Source organism: Sinohyriopsis cumingii, chromosome 7 (genome assembly GCF_028554795.1).
Source record: "Sinohyriopsis cumingii isolate HCF-2022 chromosome 7, ASM2855479v2, whole genome shotgun sequence".
In the NCBI taxonomy this organism is placed as follows: domain Eukaryota; kingdom Metazoa; phylum Mollusca; class Bivalvia; order Unionida; family Unionidae; genus Sinohyriopsis; species Sinohyriopsis cumingii.
Window position 1 is genome coordinate 120,716,985 of NC_142967.1, and position 22,803 is coordinate 120,739,787.

General features: G+C 36.3%; 1 protein-coding gene across 1 annotated transcript; it reads right to left on the reverse strand.

The window, feature by feature from the left end:
- Window positions 1-298: 298 nt before the first annotated feature.
- LOC149796037 (uncharacterized) lies at window positions 299-11,767 on the reverse strand. The gene is made up of 6 exons (XM_089964165.1): window positions 11,697-11,767; window positions 10,873-10,985; window positions 9,986-10,066; window positions 7,572-7,655; window positions 6,910-6,978; window positions 299-751 (listed from the first exon to the last, which is right to left on the reverse strand). The coding sequence occupies exons 2-6, from the start codon at window positions 10,982-10,984 to the stop codon at window positions 645-647; spliced, it is 453 nt and encodes a 150-aa protein (XP_089820291.1). The 5' UTR covers window position 10,985; window positions 11,697-11,767; the 3' UTR covers window positions 299-644.
- Window positions 11,768-22,803: the final 11,036 nt, after the last annotated feature.

Below are 22,803 nucleotides of genomic sequence, written 5' to 3' on the forward strand. Positions count from 1 at the left end.
AATAGATATTTAGACAGAAGAATGTTTGGATAGGACGGTGGTTAGACAAAGAAAGAATTCAGTATATGAGCAAAAACGAGATAAGAGGCAAACGGATGAGTTTGATAAACGGCGAAATGTTATTAGATAGACAGACAGACAGACAGATAGACTGGCAGCTAGAGACACCGTTGAGTCATGGGCGGGAAATTGATATTTAGATAGAGGCGGACACGTAGAAGGATCTGTTTGGAAAGGAAATCTTCTTTATTAGACAATATATCCACAAAGTAGGTAAATTTGAAATCAAAACAACAGATGCCAAATCATCTTCTTTATTAGACAATATATCCACAAAGTAGGTAAATTTGAAATCAAAACAACAGATACCAAATCATGCGTTCTACAGACTTCATCAATTTGAAAACCAATATCAAATCAAATGTTTCCACAATAATAAAATATACAACTTTTAAAAATTTGACAATTGATCTATTGTTAGTTTTGTTAACGAGAATGTTAGAAAAAGAAATAAATGCGATCAACAGTATAAATACAGACATTGTTAACTGGTATTCTGAGTAGCCTCTTCTATTTTCCTTCCTTATTTATTCCTTCCTTCCTGTTTTCCCTTTTTATCCTGTTGTGACTTTTCCTGACTTATCCTAGTATATATTTTCATTAGTTGTCGTGTTATCCTGTTTATTTTCGATAGGAGAGTCATCATCGGAATCACCCGCCACGTTGTCGGAATTACCCGCCACGTTGTCATCTATAATAATAATAATAATAATAATAATAATAATGATAATAATGATAATAATAATAATAATGACAGTCAAGAGTAATGTACTCCAAGTTATGATGTTAATGAAGACTATCTGCCATGTGCAAAAGTTTGAAAGAAATTTGCCTATCGTCAAAAGTCTTCGCTTGATAGAACTGGCTTTCCTTTGTATAAAAGCAACATCATAAACCGCTTAGGTTGCAACCAATTTTTATTGCCCAGGGTCCCAAAAATAATCCAGAAATGTGTAACATGTACATTAAATATGACACGATAATTGCTTTTCACGTCTTATGGAACAAATATCGTCTTATAGGTCAGGCATTCCAGTTAACAACTGCTTCCATGTCTTATGGGGCAGGCGTAGGGGCATCAAGATATATGTCACTAAGAGAGATTACTCTACAACTGAGATCACTAACGCATATTCGTTGCATGTGCCAATCGTGCAAAACCAGAATAAGATAATTTCCTTAAAGTTTATAATGGGCTGAACTTATATATCATTTTTATTTCATTTCTCCCGTAACCTGGCTGATGACTTTGTGACAATCATCTCTTCGTTTTGCCGTACTCTCCACTGCTCTTTAGAACTTTGTGAAGTGTATACCTGTCCACTCTTTGATGTTATCTCTCCCATTTCTTCTTCGGTATGCCATGTTAATCTCTTTCCTCTCACTTTGTCCCGTTATTGTCTTTGATAGACCAGATGAGCGAGAGACGTGCAAATACCACCTCCAAACTGGTTCTGGCCTGCAGCCGTAAAGCTTAAGATCTGACCTCTGCATGTTCCTCCTTCCCCCCCCCCCCCCAACAAAAAATAATTCTGCTGACTTACCTGCATTTTATTTTGCTTTTCTTCACGGTGGTGAGAAGATCTTCATATGGTCCAGTTGCATATTGGATTATAATGGGCACCACCTCACTAGATTCATTTATTTAAGTATGAGATTTTCACGATCCTTTGATGAAATTGCATCTAACAAGAATGAATTCTTCTCTCTATTTCTTCTGTCAGGGTCCATGTCTCACATGCATACATGAATATGGACATGACGAGGGAGGGCATAAACTTGATCACGGACCCAAGCGTAATGTTTATATTCTTCCAAATAGCCTAGCAAGTGCAATCGTTATCTGAGCAATCCTGGAAAGGATTTCAGGTATTGAACATTTATCAGAGGTAATATCATGCGAATACTTGAAGTTTGTCACTGTGCAAAGCCTCTGTCCATTCACTCATAATTCCTTTTGAATGCCACTCGGATTATAGTCATTAACGTGGTGTTTACAGCGCTGATCGCCATCCCATACCTTAGTGACGATTGGTTGAGGCGATTCACTAAAGTTTCCTGTTCTTGTTTTCCTCCTGCTAAGCCATCGATAACATCAGAGAAGGTTCGTGATTCTTCTGCATCTAACGCTCACATTGCTCTCATGGTCTTCCAAGGCATCGGACATGATCCATTCCAGGTAGATGTAGAACAGAGTGGGTGAGAAAAGGCACGTCTGTCTGACCCCTACTGTGGTTCTAAACCAATATACTATGTTGTCATTGACCAGAACTGCGCTAGTCGCATTGTCATACAGGTTTCCTATGGCGCTGATTAGTTTTGCGTTTATGTTGTATATCAGCATGACGACCCATAAGGCTGCATGCCTTACCCTATCGAAAGCCTTATTGAAGTCAGTTAAGATATGATACAGGCCTTGATGATGCTGGAGATACCTTACACAGAGGATTCTACGATTAAAGATCTGTTCTATATTGTTACATCCTGCTCTGAAAATTGCCAGTTCTTCATCAACGATGTGCTTTGATTTGGGTTTCATTCTGTTGAGAATAATCTTAAACATACCCTTGCTTGGGTGACTGTTGGGGCTGATTGTTCGATAGTTCTGGCACAGCTGTAGATTGATGTGATGATCAGAGACTGGGTCCATGCGGTGGACCATTCTCCTGTTTACCAGATGTTGATGCAAATTGTAGTAATGAGATGATAGACGTTCTTCCTGCTTCAACAAAGTTCTGCTGGTATAGTTTATATCTCAGCTGACTTACCCTTCTTTAATGCCTTTACTTCAGCTTCTACGTTTTCTCTGAGGATCTGGTGGTCAACCGCAGTTGTAGTCAGTGGGAACTCCAGTACAGCTTGGTCTCCAAACGTCTCCTTGTGGCAAGGATCTGAACAGTATTCCGTCCATCTGTTGAGAATCTCGTGATTTTCTGTGAGAGTATTATTAGCCTTGTTCTGTTACTCTGTTTTCAGGTCTTACGCCAACCGTTACGCCTTTTTACTGTTATTCTGGTTCAGGTTTTCTCGACTTCTTTACATTGGTCATCTACCCAGCTGTCCTTTGCTTTAAGCTCCTTTTAATACTGTTGTTCATATCCTTGTATATTTCTGCTCCTTCATGGTTTTCTCGATCCCTCCTCAGTTTTCTTCTCACATCACAGAGGTCGAAGATATCTACTGTGACCCAGAGTTTATTAATCCTACGATGCATTCCAAGGATTTCGCTGGCTCTGCCTATCTGCCACTATAACAATCTCATGCTCTGGAAATAACTACCTCTTGTTCTGGCGTAGGAAGTTCTTGCTCTCGAGTAACTATGTCTTGTTATGGAGCAGCTATCTCTTTCTTGTTATGCGATAACTATTTCTTGCTCAAAAAGAAGATTCTCTTGTTCTGGAATAACAACCTTTTTGCTCTGGAATATCTATCTCTAGCTCGTGAATATCAGCCGCTTGTTCTGGATAACTGTTTCTTGCTCTTTCTTTTGAATAAATAAATCTTGCTCTAGAATAATCAGGGTTCCCACGCTACCGGGAAATCAGGAAAAAGTCAGGAGAAATGATATATTTTCCCCGACCGTGAAAAGTCCTGGAATTTCACAAATATCGATGAAAGTCGGGAAAACCCGGGAATTTGCCGCCACCACTTAACGCCCGAAACACTCACGTAATTGAGTCGTAACTAAACTGATCATGATTTAAATTTATCGAGTTCTAACCGAATATTCCGAGGGTGCAGTATGGATTATTTAGTTGCTTGCAATAAACATATATGCTGAGTCAATCCAAATGCCCAGTGATTAGATTTGTCTAGTAGACTTTTATTTTCAAAGTCAGCTCGATATCCACATCTTTGCTTACATGGAAGGTAGGAAAACCAGTCCAGCATCACAAGAGGCCAACATGGTGGTGGCAAAGCGCAGCCGCTTACCGGATGGCCTGGCAATCTTTAAACGTTGCTAGATCAAGTTGTGAGTTGTAAAATCGGTATGTCTTTAATCTGCTGAAAGTCATGATAAAACTACGTCGTCGATGAAATGTGACCTGTTGCTCGCGATTTGCATTGCTAGTCGCATGAGCACCGTACGCATATGTAACAACCAACCTTTCCAAATATTGTAGAGAAAAAATAAAAATAAAAATTAAATGAAAGTCGTATAGTGGTTGTAATAAAAATACAAAAACGAAATAACACTACATTCTCCATATTTATATATTACGAGAATAACTTCGAGCATTTTGTATCACGTGACCCCCACGTTGACATGTGATCTCTGCTTGATAAATCAGACTGGCTAGATTGCTTGTTTTTACAAAAAGTAACTGACTTTTTATGTTTTTTTTTTATTCACAATGTACTAAATTAGTTTTAAGCATTTTCAAATATTTTGTTACGGAAATATATATGATATCGCAGTCAAACCATGGATACTACAGTCATTAATTTAGAGTATCTCCCACCAGACATTATTGACTCTTTAGAAACATACAATTCTCGTTCAGACTACGCACACATCACTCGCAACTAACGATCAATTTGTGAAACAGTTTGCATATTCTGTTTAACTTTGTATATATCTAGCCCTCACTTTGATTTGTTTTCTATTGCAATTTCCGGTTACTAGTAATTTATTAAACACAACAAATTGCCACATATATAATTGTACATAGAGTGATTCCAAAAATATAAAATAAAACTTCGTAATCAATCTGATCAGTCTACAACTTTACCTCATCTCCTCTACCAATATTCCATCCTCTTTCAAACCCCTGTCACGTTGTGTGAGAAAATTTACTAGCAATTCCTGACTCATATTATACATGTTTTCTGTTCTGATATAATTCGTAATTCAAAGTACTTTGGGTCATGTCAAAACGTGCTTATACAATATTAGGACTTTAGACCGATTCTTAAACAAAGAAACTATCTTAACCATAGCGTTACCGTCGAACGTATATCTGATTTAATATTTATATTTAATTTAATTTGTCAGTTTTAAAATTTTTATTCTATCATATGCTATTATAATGTAAATTTATTCACTATAGATGATACTTTTTTCAAGAAATGGTTTGACCTTGACTGTTAGTTTATAAGCAACAAGTATTGATCTAAATTCTGATCTGGGTCCAGAATTAGTAAACAAAGTTCTATTTTTTTTAAAAATGATTGGTAGTTATCAATGTCATGATGAACCTACGTGGGTTAAGAAGTAAACACTTTTTAAAATTTTTATTCTGGGAATAAAATCATTGGTCTAATCAAGGCCATATTCTCTGTATGTGATATAAACATGATCACATGGTCCTTGTTGATGTTTAGGAAAGCCCATATAACTCAGTGGTTTAAAGAAATAATTCTTAGTTGAAGTTGGGCAGTTAAAGTGTTATGTTGTGCTGTTTATTTCAAATTACTTGGATTCAAAATAGGATTAATTGTTTTATTTGTCTGGAAATATTCTGAAGAGTGCTTACACAGGGAAAGATATTGCTGACAAATTCAATTTGGATTTCCACCACCGGAGTGCCATTATTTGTATTTCTACAAGGAACTGTAGATAAGCACAGTAATGACTACAGATATTTCATCGTCATCCATCTTGGATTTTACATCAGGATTCGAATTTAAAATTATTAGAACATTTATTACTAGGACTTTTGCAATTTAATTCTTGGATTATTCTTAGATTAATTCTTGGATTTGATTCTTGAAAAGGTAATTTCTTCCCTTTTTTTTAAACCTTTACAGAATTTTCCGGAAAAATAAATTATTTGTTAAATTTTAAAAAGCTTATTGTTTTCACTCTTTCTGTGTTACTCTTTATTCGAGCCTAAACACGTAACAGTGCTTACTTCAAATATAACCTTGACATGGTGGTGAAAAACTCTGTTTGTTTTGCAATCAGCAGTGATCTCACCGGTCCGCTAAGGCTTAGAGACCGGAAACCCGACATTATAACACATCAGTGATACTACCCAAGACAGTTTTAAAAAAGAACACTGGTATCCAACCAGAACTAAGATAGTCAAATTTGGGGGCGGGTTTCTCACGCAGCTAGACATTATTCTGCTACATTCATTGTGAATGAATCAGTTAAGGTCTAGACATAGGCGAGAGCAGATCATAGGGACGTTCAAGACACTAGACTGCGTACAGAGTGCCTAAGTTGTGCGCTCTTTAAAAGATCGGGAAGGGAGTACAAGGAACTTTTGACGAGATTTTGAATAAAGGCTTCTGAGGAAGCTTTCCTGGTGGAATAGGACGCCACCCGAAGATTAGAGAGAAGGAGACGAGGAGAGCAAGTGCAATTAGGCCGTTGTGCAAAGGGGCAGTAGGCCTGGAAAAAAGGGTACTGGTAGAACCGACAAGGAGAGCATCGAGAATGGAAATAATGGTACCGGAACTACCGACAAAGGAATATAAGGCGGATGTTACAGATGAGTAACATAGAAGTGACACAGGAATAAGCACTCTCACCTTTAATTTCGCGTCGTGAAATAACTGGCAGCTTGAATGGGTCTTGTATTGATTGGAAGCAATTGCATTGAAATATGTTTCTGTAATCGTGAATATCGAGATATAATTTATTAAATTGTTATACCTTTCACCGTATTAGTTTTATATTTTATACACCTAGATCGTCGGCATTGCTGACTGGGGGCTTGGAGCTATTTAACCTTTTAATTGTCTGTCCTTCTCAGGGGTTAGCAATAATTCCGTAGGGGGCACGTGACAACCTCTTAACCTCCTCTGCAAAGTAACACCATCAGTCCATCCTTTAAGCCATGAAGCACTGAAAATTTGGATTTACTATTGTATTTAATACAAGGAATCTAGTTGTCTTACCTGCTTCAATGGACACAGCCAGAGTAACTCTTTCTCTAATGCTGTATATGAGATCCAAAATTGGCAGGGCTGAAGAAAGAAAACAAAATACAGTCCAACAATAGTCCAAGCGAGATTAATTCTTTTAAAATATGTACAGTTAATCCTACACATAGTTTTCACCATTCTTCCCACTGTCTTTTTCCATTTCAGTCAAATTATCAACATTTTCTATACCCATGCATAACGTGTTAAAGTATAATATATTCTTTTTTCTTGAAGCTCTTGTAACGTGTTAAAGTATAATATATCCTTTATTCTTGAAGCTCTTGTACCATGTTAAAGTATAATATATCCTTTTTTTCTTGAAGCTCTTGTTTTAGACAGATTTCGCTTCTGGCTGCTTACCTCTCTGGCCGTATTTAAAATTGAATTGTATCCCAATATTGTTATCTCATACAGATATTAACTCCGAGGCATTTTACTCCCAGTATTTAGAACTTCCGTCATCAAGACTGTTAAAAGGTTTAGTTTTATCCAGTGACATTTTCATTCTTTGAGCAAGAATTTGTAAATCACTTCAATGAACAATAATGTAAACTTTACTCGTATTTGTGAAAAGACATTACCATTTTGAGAACGTATTTTCATTTCTGACTGTAAAAGACTGTTGACCATTTTACCTTGCGAGACATCAATCCCTCCGTTGTTTAAGACCTGCTCAACATGGGCTTTAAGACGATCCAACATGTCCGTAATATTTTCGCCTGGAAGAAGAATTGTTTTATTAAAACTGACTTAGTGAATTAGAATTAAATATTTGCATTGATGTCCTGTATACCATCGGTATGAACTCTAATAGTTATTACCCAACATTCCAATATTGCATTTCCAATTTTCCTGTCTTGCTGACCATAAGGTTATCGATGGTTAATAATACAATAATCGGCAATCTTGACCAAGATATCAACCAAAGGACTATCCTATATTACTGTTGCTGTTTTAAAAGGGGAAAGAAAAGTTTTGTCATGTTCTATGACTTGTACATATATATTCTAAGTTTCGGTATGCTCCTGTTTTGAACGGATATTTGACGTTTGGCTGCTTACTTTTCTGGCCTATTCGTGCATTTCATTACATTCCAACACGTGATTTAATACATATTATAACGATAACTAGACATTTAATCAGCCTTTACTGACGATTACCACAACCAGGGCCGGCGCCAGACTATCTGGCGCCCTAGGCAAGGTTAGATTCTAGTGCACCCCTACCCCCGGAAAATATCAATTTCAAAGTTTATAGACAATAAATTTTTTTAAAAAAATTTTCAACATTTGTGCATAGACCAAGGGTAATTTTTAGCCTGGTGTTTCGGTCAGATTAATCTACCCGATTATTTGTCCCTGTATGAAATAAACCAGGATGAAAAACGACCCTCAATAAAACTGAAATTTATTTATTTCTTTTTCAAAACTGTTGTTAATTTGGAGAAATGCGCCCCCTGAAATCAGCACCCTAGGCGGCTGCCTAGTTTGCCTATATGGTAGCGCCGGCCCTGACCACAACATGTGATTTCAGTTTAATCACCACAATGTTTGTTACTTACCACGTTTGATCATCGCTACGTTTGCCGACTGTGATAAAATGTATGTTTCGAAAAGTTTGATAATGTTTCTAAGCATTTAATAAGCGTTAAATATTCAGCACATTATAGAATGAGCTATAAGAAATATGAGTATGAAAATATTTATTGTTAAGCATTAATGTTAAACATACTAGAGAAGAGTTACCGAGTTTGGCGTGCAACAGATAAATGCTTGCAAGGAGCAAGCTGAAAACGTCCGTCCTCCGTAGGAATCGACACAGGAGCGACTCTGTCACGCAACAGCCTATACCTTTCCCGTGTCTATTGTACCTCACTAGATATTGCTTAAGTGCACCAAGTTTTGTTCATCAAGAGGCAGTATACTAGCGGGATTACAGCCATTTACGGACTGGCAACTAACCGTATATATTTAGAAGTTCAATGAGGGAACAGCTTTAAACATTCCATCAGCCAACCATACTTTCATCGCGATGAATTTATTAGTCAATTCGATGTATCCGATGATAATGATTGATTTGTTTCTAGCACCACAGTCGAAAAAGAGCAACCCAGTGAATTTTTGTTGACGTCAGATGTTTACTCAGTTGGATTTGTCGGCATCATGTGCTCCTACATCCTCGTCCGTTTGCATTTTACCTCAGTGACATTGAATAGCTTGTTTGATTGTCAAAAGTTTAGGATGAGTCATAAATACGCGACTCGATATAAATGATGCAATAGTCAGTTAAATTAAGCTATGAGTAGCATTTACTTCAGTCTTTTCCTTCTGATCTCTCCGATAGTTTAGCGTGTGAGCGATATGGCGATGTTACCGACGTGAGTATGCTCGGGTTCTTCTGTACCGAACACTTTTCCTGATTTATCTGTGATAAGTATACCTCTGCAGATCAATCGACGATATCTGGTGCAGCACCATATTTTCTGTCCGCTTAGAGTTTCCTTACGTCACCAGAATTTGAAATTACTATTTATCAGATGTTTATCGATCCTTCAATTTTCCTAATATCACTGTCTTAAATGAACGTTATAAAATTGTGAACATAAAAATACATTAGCAGGTATATAGTTCGAAAAAATAATGAATGTCTATCAGAATAAATACAACTATTACGCAATAAATTCCCGACGAACCAAACATATTAAATATATTGATTGAACAAAATATTTTGCGATCATCGAGAAGTTTGAACGTCGGAATGTTCAAAGGTTACTGTAACCAATCGTTGTGAAAATCAGCAGATTGTGATCCGTCGTCGAATAATCAAATGTCATACATCCATTATAACTCTAATTCATTTTGCTCCCACTCTAACGACTTCCACAATCAACTTTGTCAAGCGGATCGTTAAACTCCGTTAATACTTTTTTCCCTGTAGCTGGAATTTGTATAACTTCTTCACGAAAGAAATATTATCAAAATTTTGTGTCAAAAGACTAAATATTGGTAATGAAATATTTTTAGTTGTGAAAGACAGTTGACCATCTTACTTGTCAAGGCATCAATTCCTTCGTTCAGCATGGGCTCTTCAACTCTATTTATACGGTTCGTAATCATCTTGAATCCTTGCCCTGAAAGAAGACAAATAGTAGCAAACCTGACTTATCTAAACAGACCTAAACTTTAATTGCAACAGTCATCACTAAATTTTCCAATATTGCAGTTCCAATGTTCTCGTCTTAATGAACTGGCGGTTTATGATAAACTCTTCCCTTAGTATAAAGCAAAACTCGGTAAAACTGACCTTTATATTAAGCAAGGATCAACCACATGGCCTTGAACTTTCTTTGATAAACATCTTAATGGTTTAGATCACGAAGCGATATATATATATATATATATATATATATATATATATATATATATATATATATATATATATATATGTGTGTGTGTGTGTGTGTGTGTGTGTGTGTGTGTTGTAGCAAATTCAGTTGTATGATTTAACAGTTAATTGCAAAAGTGATAACAGTACACAGTAAGCTATCGTTTCCATTTCACGCTCTTAAACAGTTTACATACTGTTCTTTCGACATGAGCAAGAGATTCTTCAATCATACGTTGAAGGGTTGGAAATCTTCTGTTTTGATGCGCATATTATGTGTCTTAAGCAAGCAAATCTACCTCATTAATTACGCATTCATTTGATTATAATATACAGCACTGAGAAGCGAACTGTTGAATCACTGATTAAATCTCTCTGTGAACATGGAAAGAATAACAAAATCCTTGCATCCGCCATAGCTTACAAAAATATTTAAGATAAACAAAATATCTACCCACATAGTGTGGAATCATTACAACGGACACACCAATACAAAATACCATCCCATATCATATCCAATCAATAGAACTGACCAAATTACTTTACACTTACCATTGTCGGTATTATTAAGCGTTGAGTGCCTTTTGTAAGGGTCTGCCGATTGAATACATAGAACCTGACAGCATACAAAGGCAGCAACGACTGCTATATGTATCTTTTTCATCCTAAAACAAATAATTATTAATCAATGTGTACCGTAGAAAAGAAATTGATAGAATCTAGTGAATTTCCTATTTACTAAGGCAGCCCACATAAAGACTGAACGTATCATCGAATGCAAGAATAAGATGCAATGTTTAACCATCCTGGTATATATTAATGCTCTCTCTCTCTCTCTCTCTCACACACACACACACACACACACACACACACACACACACACAGATTTGTGAAAAATCTTGTTAGCACTATATACGTTTTAGAATATGTAGCAATCAATGTTTAATGTATGTGATTCTTACAGCAATACTTTCCATTTCTTGCATTATAATAACGTTTGTTGAAGTGTTTCAGTTCCGCTTAAACCACATCTCATCACGTATTTTACTACTTGATCGATTCTTGAAACATAAATAAATATGAGGCAAAAATGTTAGAACTACAGCAGGTATAGCAAATACAAATATGTCGTTTATCATGACAGCTTACTAAATCCATTTTGCAACAGGTGTATTCTTATTAAAGGAATCATGGTCAGAAAGTCATACCCTACCGGAACAAAAAATTTAAAAGATATATGTAATGTCCATTTTACATTTTAAGCTGTTTATGCCGGATTTTAGCGACATAAGACATGATGAGCAGTTTTTTGACAAGTAATCAATTAATCTCTTTAACATATACCTGAAAATTTAGATGAATATAGTTGTACCTACTTTTTGAAACGTAAAGCTCTCCCTTTTAGTCGCAGGCTCACTCGCCTTTGGATTTGGAGCAGTACGCTCAGATGGAAATATTTCTCAACCCACTGCAATATATACAGGTAGTGTTCACCGCTCTAGGCATTTTGAAATTTATATATTTCCTCGATACAAGGATTCGCTTTCATCCTTTTAAATGTACATTTTATGTGTGGCGTAAATTAACGATTCTTTTTTTTTTTCTTGGTCCATTGCTAAATCGCTTTATTTATATATTAATGATTAAATTTGGCTCATTTCCGCAACTTTACTGAACGAAGATTTAGCTTGCGGGCTGTAAATTTCAAATCCCCAGTCAGTAATGCCGACGGTTAAATGATTGAATATACAATAAAGTGAAATTCAGCTAATAACAATTTAATGACAATTCAATAATCAAATGATTAAAATTTCCCAAGTACTATCCTTCCGCTCGACTCTGTGATAGCCTATTGCATCATTTGATTTGTAGTGTGAGATAGCTTCCAACATGTCCTTGTATTCTACTCCTCTGTGTATTCATCTCTCCTATTCCTCCAATTCCTTCTCCTCTTCCTCCCTACTTTCTCCTAATTCCTTCTCCTCCTCGACTTCTCTTTACTTCTGCTCCTTTTGTCCTAGACTTCCTTTCCTCCTCCTCCTCAACTCTACACCGACTAAACTTGTCGACTCCAACTGTTCTACTAGTCTTACTTCCGTCTCCCCTCTTAGAGACTCGGGACTTATCTAAACCGGAAGTTCTGTCCCACAAAGAGCTTCCTTTACAAAGCTGTGTCTTTCCTTAGAATCTCCTCTCTAAGTTTTACCGCCAAATTACGAGTAGCTCTCTCGGAGTAACCCTATTGATCAGCAGTCTTCCTAGGCGAAACTAAATTTTTGCTTGCTAGTTAGAAGTTATAGTTCGGATCGAAATTGTTATCACATCCTCCGTCTTAATTTCGATTGGATGTCGCTTTGATTAGATCCAATAAAATTTAGCGGACAATGTCCTTCTTGCTGTCTGTCAACGTGGGGACGGACTTAGAACACACCCACTCGCGGTTCCTCTTATCTGTGACAAAGCTGTATCACCTAGGTGTGAAGTTGCTTGATCTAACGCCTGTGCCGATTCAAGATGCCGGATTTTCTCTCTGGTCACGGTAACCTTGCGTAAGAGATTAATTCTAGCCCGCAGCTATGTTCAGGCATTAAACATGGCTTGTACCAATACCTTAGTCTGTTCACGAACTACGAACTGGGTTGAGCAAACGTGACAAAGTTCTATATCAAACAATATAATCATATAAGTCATGTGCCACATGGTGTTAACATATAAGCCCTATGTCACATATTATAAAGATATAAATCCTATGTCACATATTGTAAACATATAAATCCTATGACACATAGTACAAACATACAGGTAATATACCACAGAGTATAAACCAATATGTCCTATGTCACATATTGCAAACCGATAAATCCTATGTCGCAAAGTTTAAGTCTTATGTTATATAATATAAATATACAAGTCCTATGTCAAATAGTATAAATAATAAAAATTCTATGCCACATGGTATAAACGTATAATCCTATGTCATGTTTCCAATCTTTCCATTTATACTCCGCGGATTTCTAAAATAAAATCTGGATATAAAACTAACCAGATTACAAAACGTGATCGACCACTGTTACTGAAGAAGAGGATAAAATCGTCAATTTATGGTTTCAAAATTGCTTACCTTATGAAAAGTTCATCAAGGCAAATTTTAACATTTACATGTAAGTTTTACAAAATCCTAACCTGATATAGTTTTCTGGGAACTGATTTGGGCAGCTAAATATATGATGCCATACATTGACTACAAAGAACACGAACTATGATCATTGTAGGACCTAATACAATTTGTTTTTTTTTTTCCACGGCAGAAGTTACAGTATGTTACAAATATATGGTCTCACAAAAGAGTTAAAAGCGACAAGCTTTGTAAACTTCAACGAATAATTTATTTCCTAGAATAGAAAGTGAATATGTAAAAGTAGCTTATGTTATATCAAATTAAATCCTAAAAAAATCATAGAATGACAGACACATGTCCTTACAAAACTTCTCAGTAAATTTTAGTGGAAATCCAAATTAAATCCAATGCTGTTGGTGTTGATATGCCTGTGATAGCTTGTATCTTGGTGTTGTACCATAAGTATTCGTTGAATCGCAAGACTATAATTCCAGTTTGAAATCAATATAAATTCCAGCGAATGTCTCTGTTTAAGAATATTGTGTTCTTTTATGTTATGATCACTCTGTATTTCCATACAAAAATCACTTGAATTAAACAATTTGAAGAAATAAATTTCAGCACCAAAGAATTACTGGGCACAACATAATTTAATTCATTCTGCCAAGATCTTAAATCACAAATGAATATCCTTTTTTCCGGTGAGAAGTCATATACTTCTCTACTTGACCTCAGGTCACAATTAGCATTATCTACTAAAACTATTACTTAATGGAAACTGTCAATCAGGAAAGTTCTAAATCTTTACAAAATAAAATGTTAGTTATAATTAGATTGTTTATTGTGTGAATTATAATTTAGAATGTGAAGCAAACTACAGGTACACCCGGAAATCCATCGGGAATTTCCAAATTTCAAGAATCGATTGAGATAAACATGTTTACTACAAAACCAAAATCAATAATTCAGGCCAGGTAGTAAATGAATTAAATTTCGGACAAGGACAAGTACAGCATACAATTTCACATTATCAACAGCATATAATGAAATAAAAAATAAACAAAAACAACAAATCATGCAAATTGATTTACATAACAAGTAATTCGTACATGAAAATCATTTTCTCAGACTTAAAAACGAGTTGCAGAATTTATTCAAAAAAGAGTATTGCTCCAGCCTGAGAAACATGAAACATGTTTAATAGAGCAATTCATGGAAGAAGAATATTGTCTCTGGCTGAAAGACAAGTTGCAGTAATTCATACAAGTAGAGTATTGCCCCATTCTAAAGGACAATGTGCTGTTTACTTGTAACACTAGTCTACAATTTTTTAGAAGTCGTATGCTTCAGAGATTAAATATGCTATTTATTATGGATTTTGATGCGCAGAATTCAAATTTGACAATTTGGCACAATTGATTGGCTACTGTTTTCAAGATAAATAATGTTTTACATTTTACATATAGGTATATTGTGTAGATTGTAGAATTTTAATTATATGTGTTTATTGTTGCTTGCCGTCACAATATTTCACCTGTCCTGTTTATGTAACACTTTAAAAAAAACAGCGAAAGGGTTTTATAAATGAGATTTATAATGAAACAAAAGGCACAAAACTACTATGTATATATAAGTACATAGTTTAGTCCTTATTCATTGTCTATTTGGCCACAAAAAAGGCCACTGATGTTGGTCATAGTTTATGCATCTCCAAAATTGTTTCATGTTTTCATAGATTGCATGATGAACTGGAATAGATGGCAAAACGTTGCCATTATGCAGCAAAGCAGATTTTAGACTCGTCTTTGACGAATCAATGAACAGTCACCACTCATCTGGATCATGAACGAGATTGAGGGCTGCCATCACACCATCGTTGTTGTTGCAGGCTACAAGATCCCCTTCCATGAAGAAGAATGTGACAATATCTTTTTGACGGTCACGGAACATGGAAACAATAACATCACCTACTAGGAGATTCTGCTGCTTTAGTCTGGAGCCCAGCAGCTCTGCCTGCCTTACTCTAAGATGGTTATGTGTTATGATATGTGGTTCAGAGGAGGAGAATGGGAGAAAATATGGGTCATGTGACATTGATGATTTAGGACTAGAAGTTTCATCTTCTTCCTCTTCCACATCCTCGTCTGACTCAGGTGAGAATGATTCTGGTGCATCAGAAACTGGCAGTCCTTCTCTGTTGGGTACTGGGCGTAGAGCAGATAAAATGTTATGATAATTCATAGTCCATTTTTTCTTTTTTGACACACCTTTCCCAACTGGAGGCATTATAATGAAGTAACAATTGCTGATATGATCTCCTGGCTCTCTCCAAATCATTGGCACTGCAAAAGGCATAGATTCACAATTCCTGTACCACCACTCGCGAAGATTTATTGCACAAGTGTTCCAGTATATGTGTAGGGCCCACCTCTTGTACTGATCTCCAATTATGTAGCCAAATTAAAGGTGATAGGCATTCCTAACCATAATAGTCATACTGGGCTTTTGTAATGCAAAAGTCACATCACCACAAACATAGCAGAAGTTATCTGCATTGCTTACACAAGTACGAGGCATCTCTGCTCACTTTGGCTCAACAGAAATATGTCTCTTTGCAGAATCAAACACTGAGAAATAAGAGAGCACGACACTATGATTTCTAGAGCTGATATATGGTAATTTGTTCAGCAGAGTGAAGTAAGGTTATGTATTACTTCATCATCTATAACCTATCGGATGCAATTCATTGTATGTGTGACGCAATACCAGCTTCAGATTGCATCATTCATTGTTCTGTCTAAAAAACACGTAATGTCAAAACCCAGTAATAGATTTATTCATAGATCTAGTCAAAGATGTATTTTAGTCATTTCCGGTTTAAATTGAGATCCCTGTCCTTTCTAACTCGCTTATCCTCCGTCATTCCCAGGTCAATGATTTATATACTGACCCAGTATCATATCTTTAAAACTAGAGCCAATCAACAATTTTAAGCATCATTTTCGTTCTCAGTGACCCAGAATTAGGGAAGTTTCACTACATTTATTTCGGAAGCAGTTGGGCTGTAGACCAGTGTAATAGATAGGATATAACCACCTAAATGCAATAAACGTGCACCCACCCACCCAACGACCCAAACTATTATAACAAAATAATGACAAAATAATAATAATAATAATAATAATAAGAAGAAGAAGAAGAAGAAGAAGAAGAAGAAAAGAATAACAGTTGTGTTTACTCAGGATAATTCTGTTGGCTCAAAATCAACCAATCATTCATGTAGTCATTAAATAAAAGAATTTCAACGTATGTAAATACTACTCTTACTTTTACAGTGTATGACACACACATAAAAACTATACAATCATATACACATTAACTATGCAATATACATACATACATGTATCTATACAGGATGCATACAAACACATGTAGCTATTCAATATGCATACAGACATATGCAACTATACAATATACACACATCCCCATACACATTAGATTCAAGCATACACGTTATACAGTTAGGTTTGCGACGTGGGAAAGCAGTGGCAGGAATCAAGCCAAGTATAAATCTGATGCGGAATATTTAGTACAGATTCCTTTTATTTTAGGAAAAATGAAGAGTAGAATTCGAAGTAGACCCCAGATCGTTTGAAAAGATATGAGAATCTGGAATAAGGAGCTCACGTATATATCATGGAGATATGTTATGAAAAGTTTTATATAAAATAGCTTTAAAGAACTTGACTTAACGTAGTAGGATACTAGTGGTATGAGGCCGCCTGGCCAACTCTTGTTCCCAACCACTAAAGCCCTTCTATATCTCCCATGACTTTTTCCACTGAGATCGTTTACACGTGCGTGCATTTTTTATTGCCACCCGCACGAGCCCTCAAGTAAAGTTCACACAAGGCGCCCCAATGATACCAATGAAGCTTCCGTCAGCTAGATTAATTCTAATTTTATTAAATGTGAGCCAGTTACCTGTTTTAGATTGCTAGCTCCCCTGTTCCGTAGATGTGCTTGGAAACAAAGGTGGTTTTACATTTCAATCAACATGGCCTCGAACTCTATGCTATAAACTATACTCGATAGACACCAAGTATAGTTTACCGATTGCATCCAGACTACTTTGTGCTGCAGAGAGATTTTCTGAATAGACACGTATTCGCGAATACAGCCGTAACGGAATTATTTTCAAGGCCTCCAGCGCAACCGGTTACTCGCGATATTTTCATACACCAAATCTGACTGGTCTATAAATGATAATTGCTAAAGTTGTAATTTCAAACACCAAGGCCAATAATGGTCGCGGCGGTGGTTTCGCCAACAATCAGCAAGAAACAAATTTTTATTTTTGCGAGTGTTTTTTTTTCTTCAGAATTACCTCGCACGTGTTGTTCTACTTCAATTATTTTGTCGCGACCGTAATTTTGAGGATTCACCGTATTTCTTTTACTTATATTGTCATCGTGAAGTACAAATGTTTGACAGGTAGACTTGTTCGCGTGCAAGACTTACGCCGACCTCGCACCAAGTATTCATTTTTGACTGGTACAACTGCCATATAATCACAGAAAGTAACTGCCTTGGTATTATTTATGTTTGCACCATGTCATACTTCTTACTTCCGTCTGAAAAACGATTGATTTTCCCCAAGAACTGTTACATGGACGAATGCGTCCTTGTTGAATAATGGTATAGATCTTTCTCTTTTTAGATGCTTCAATGTAGGTGCAATATTATCAACGGGAAATGTAATCAGAATATCTTTTTGCCGGTAAATTTAACTTTTTCATTGTAAAAATAGTCCGATGGTGTTTTCACGCCTGGCAGTGTAATCAGCGACTGGACGTTTTATAGTGCTTTAGCAATGATTCAAATTTGTTTTCAATATGGTGGTAAAGCACCAGGGAGATTCAAAATCTCAGTTTTTATCTTGATCGTTTAGTAATGCCGTATTCACACTAATATGCATCTTCAAGTGGAAAAAAAGTTATCGTTGATTTTGGCATCCTTTGTCAGTTGATCCAACACCTCGTCTACACATTCTGCAATATTTTAATCACACTGCTGTTCAGAATCCACTGCTAAGATATAATGATAAATATGAACCACAAACGTTCAAAACGATTAAGTACACGACTGGAAAGATGATGAGTCCTTCTAATTGAATTTCGTCTTACGCGACTAGTGATACTGATGGTGCACATGTAAAAGATATTTTAGCATTATCACCTTTCATAGCACAAATTATTAAAAATCCATCGGGTTGGTGATTGTTTATTACTATACCCATTCCAACCATCGGCGATGAAATACTCCTAAGATGGATAAATGTGAGCCAGAACTGGCACCTTTAAAAATTGATGTTTTGGTCCCTCAATTGGTCCCAATGATGTTATTGCACGTGGTGGTGGTGGAGAACTCAGCGATATTTGTATCGAGGTATTGCTTTTTTGCAGCCTTAGAAGCATCGATGTAATTTTTTATAAATTCCACCGACGAAAGATTGTTTCTCATTCCCTGGTTCGAACTGATTTCGGCCAGACTTTTTGCGACTTAAGTTTGCAGTAGATTTTTTGTGAATAAGAAAACGTTATCTTTTATGCAGAATCAACAATATTTAAGAAGTCAACAGCTCTATAGAAGTGATTAAGATTATAAAAGAAGCAAAAGATGGAACACGAACCAATGGCAATAGGCGAGCACTGTGTTTAATATATATAGAAACAACCACAACAGTCACAGACCGCACGTGAACAAGAATGTTAAATAAAGTCGTGATGTCAAGGTGATCAAGAAGAACATTTGATCTCTTGAATTGCTTGTGAATTGGGAGCAGAAATTAATGGCTTAGCCATGGTACATTGTTATGGATCATCCTATTTAGAAATAATACAATACATATTTTGTGATGGGTTCATAAGAGAAGTTGTCTGTGTATCTGGAATAGTCACTGACCATCGTTTCCGAAGAGAACACTTTGAAAAAGTGGTTGACTTCTCTGGAGACAGGAGGCATAGAAGCTGTCCTGCAACAGAACACGGAGACCACCGGTTCTAATCTTAGGGGACAGGATCGTTGTTATTGAGTTGGTCGATGTGTTTGTTTTCTTTAGTATTTTGATGTTTATATTTTGAAAGTATTGGTTTTGATTCATTATTCTACATTTCCTTCTTGATAGAGGCCACGATTTGCTTTCAATGTTTATTTTTCCTTCTAAACAATACTTTTTTATATCTGCGTTGTAGCTGCTCCGCTAACGTAAAATCACCACATACATTCTCGAATAATCAACCATTTAAGTTTTATTCAATAATTTCGTACATATTTATCAATTATTTCAAATTTTCTCATTTCATTATCTAGTGTATTTTAGTAAATAAAAGGGAAAATAACCACGATTTCCCCTGCCGTGTGTCCTTGTCAGGCAGGTTGGTGTGTAACTGAACATTGCATCGAACACAAACACACACACAGGCACACACACACACTAATTTTCTTTCTAAATATGCAAATCTAAATTTTTAAAATGATCTATATGCCATCATTCCTGTTCACACATTCAAACATAAATTATCATTCGTACAAATCATATAAAACACAATATCCCCTAAATACTGTATGAAGAAACTACATTAAGCGACAAGTCCTAAGTGTCTGTCTTTATGTATGTATGTATGTATGTATGTACGCTCGCACGCATGTACGTACGTACGTATGTGTGTGTGTGTGATTTGAATTTTTAACGTAGCTTTAACAATTTTGCAGTCATATTGCTACAATGTCTGCAGTGTGGCAGTTTATAGTATTGTCTAGCACTGTGACGTAATGCTCCAGACATGTCCCACAGTCACATTATCCTGACACCATGCCGAACAGTCCTAACACTAACCTCTTAATGCCATGCGAGGCAGCTGTTAGTACCATTTTTATAAGTCTTTGGTATGACTCGGCCGGGGATCGAACCCACTACCTGCCGCATCCGAGGCGGACGTTCTAACCACTAGGCCATCGGAGCGGTTTGTACGTATGTACCTAAGCATGTATGTATGTATGTATGTGCGTACTCACGCTCGCACGTACGTACGCACGTACCTATGTAAACGATTAGTGAATGACAGTGAGTGCTATAGGTAAAGGACAGCGTTGGCGAATATTTCGTTTTTGCATTAAGTAATTATGTAGAAGTGGGTGCAGTGACGCTATCAGGGATCCGAAAGGACCTCATAACTGTGTCCTTATCAGGAAAGGTCTTTTGTTCAGAAATGACACCAAAAAAAGCGAACTTTGAGAAATGGGTTCTGTATGCGTTCCTTTCTACGCTGTTCATCTTCAGATAGATGCGTCCAGTACAACAAGTTTCCATGTAGATGGATGGATGGATGGAATGTAAGAGACGGAGCTTTCAAGGTCTTTACGGTAATTGAAGAATGTTCCTGGAATACTGTTATAAACGACCGATAAGAACACCACAATTACTACACAGATTTTGTTTTTCAGTAAGTACATTTATCAAACAGGAAGTAAAGATTGTACAGTTAAAACAATAATAGTCACTGTAACTGACAGCTGATTACGGTACACACGATGTGTACATGTACATATGAGCTATGGACGAATTAGAAGGACGCGTTTGCTAATTTGACGTTATAAGGAGACGTTTTACTGGGGATATCATATTCCTGGACATCATTTCATCAATCACTGTGTAGAATTCGTAGGTCGCTGCCATTGCTGTTTATAGCTCACTGAGCGTGCGCAAGATAGGTCCAGTATGGTACACTTGTACGGATGGCAATTTGAGTTACGAAACTGCGGTTCAGCAATGGTTTTGGATACATTTTGAATACAGTATTTTCCCCTGTTGATAATTTCAAACAAACAAATACATATATTTAGTTGGAAATAATATCTAGCTTTATAGTCTCAAGACGAGTGAGGAATTTTCAACAATTTTACAAGTTCTCCAACCTCCAACACATTTCCAACAGTCTTCCACCTTTCATTGGTTTGCCAGAAAGTTTCCAAATATACGGTATTTAAAGCCCGGAAAAGTCTGAATCGGTAGCACAATAAAAACCGGTGCACAAGCAAGTAAGCAAAAAAAAGCGTCTGAAGCCCACGTTCGTTGGGTGTGTAAGTACCGCATAATAACCAGGTTTAAGAGTCAATATATCAAGATTTAGGTGTCTACTTTAATTTATTTTAATTACTTCTATAATTTACTTAGTATTTATTTTGCAACTATTTTATTGCATTAATAATTTCGGTAGTAAAGAAGTTTAAAATACATATAACTGATGTTTTAATTACAGTATTTAAAGTAGAATTTATACATTGCAACTATAAAACTTCATTTGAGTAATCAATGGTGACGTTTTCTCACGACACATCGCCCCATTTTTATTAATCGTGTGTGGTTATTGAATGAGTCCAATTTCTCTTCACATACCACAATTTACTATTAAACATTGTGTGATCATTGGATTAAAATAATTATTTCCTCGTATCACACCTGTTAAGTTTTATAAATGCATGTGTGATCATTGAATGTATATATTGATCTTCAAATATCACACTTTCTTGGACTGAAACTCTCGATCTAATGAACATCTCTGTGTTCGTCGATCGAACATAACCTTCCTCCCGATATCACATCCTAATTAGGTAGCCATCAGTGAGGACGCCGTCTAAGGGACACAACTCTTTCATGTGTTGAAAGCTGTTGCAGGATAAGCTAGCTCCCCCTGATATATTGCAGTCCAATTAACTCCAGTTAACATCATGTACGAGAATTCGAAGTGATAAAGTCGTTTTCTGCCCAAGATTTTATATTACACGAATAAAGAGAATCTCCTCAATATTAACTCCCCGCCTTTCCACAGCCATTAAGCAATAGTACACTAAGTAGGGGTCAAGTCACACTGACCACAGCTATTAAGCAATAGTACACTAAGTAGGAGTCAAGTCACACTGACACTATTAAGCAGTAGTACACTAAGTAGGAGTCAACCACAGCTATTAAGCAATAGTACACTAAGTAGGAGTCAACCACAGCTATTAAGCAATAGTACACTAAGTAGGAGTCAAGTCATACTGACACAGAACTTGGCGATATGTTCCACTTCACACCAGTGATTGCAAGCAAGGATAAAAATCAACCGTACAAGAAATATACCCGAATGTCAGACCTGATGTCAAAGTTCACATCTCCACCAATGTGACGTATTTCCGTGAATCTAGGCGACTACTGAATATTCAGTTTATTAGTATATAACTTATTTGAATTTTGCGTTTGGAATAAATGTGTATAGACTACACACAAAGGTTTGTCTCTGTCATATTATAATCCAGTTTAT

Excerpts from the sequence above, each read along its gene's own strand:
- LOC149796037 (XM_089964165.1), bottom strand. The coding sequence starts at position 10,984 with ATGAAAAAGATACATATAGCAGTCGTTGCTGCCTTTGTATGCTGTCAG. Across the intron at positions 7,656-9,985 it reads AGGAATTGATGCCTTGACAA|GCGAAAATATTACGGACATG; the intron begins GTAAGATGGTCA and ends TTCTTCTTCCAG. Across the intron at positions 752-6,909 it reads GGCTGTGTCCATTGAAGCAG|ATGACAACGTGGCGGGTAAT; the intron begins GTAAGACAACTA and ends TTATTATTATAG.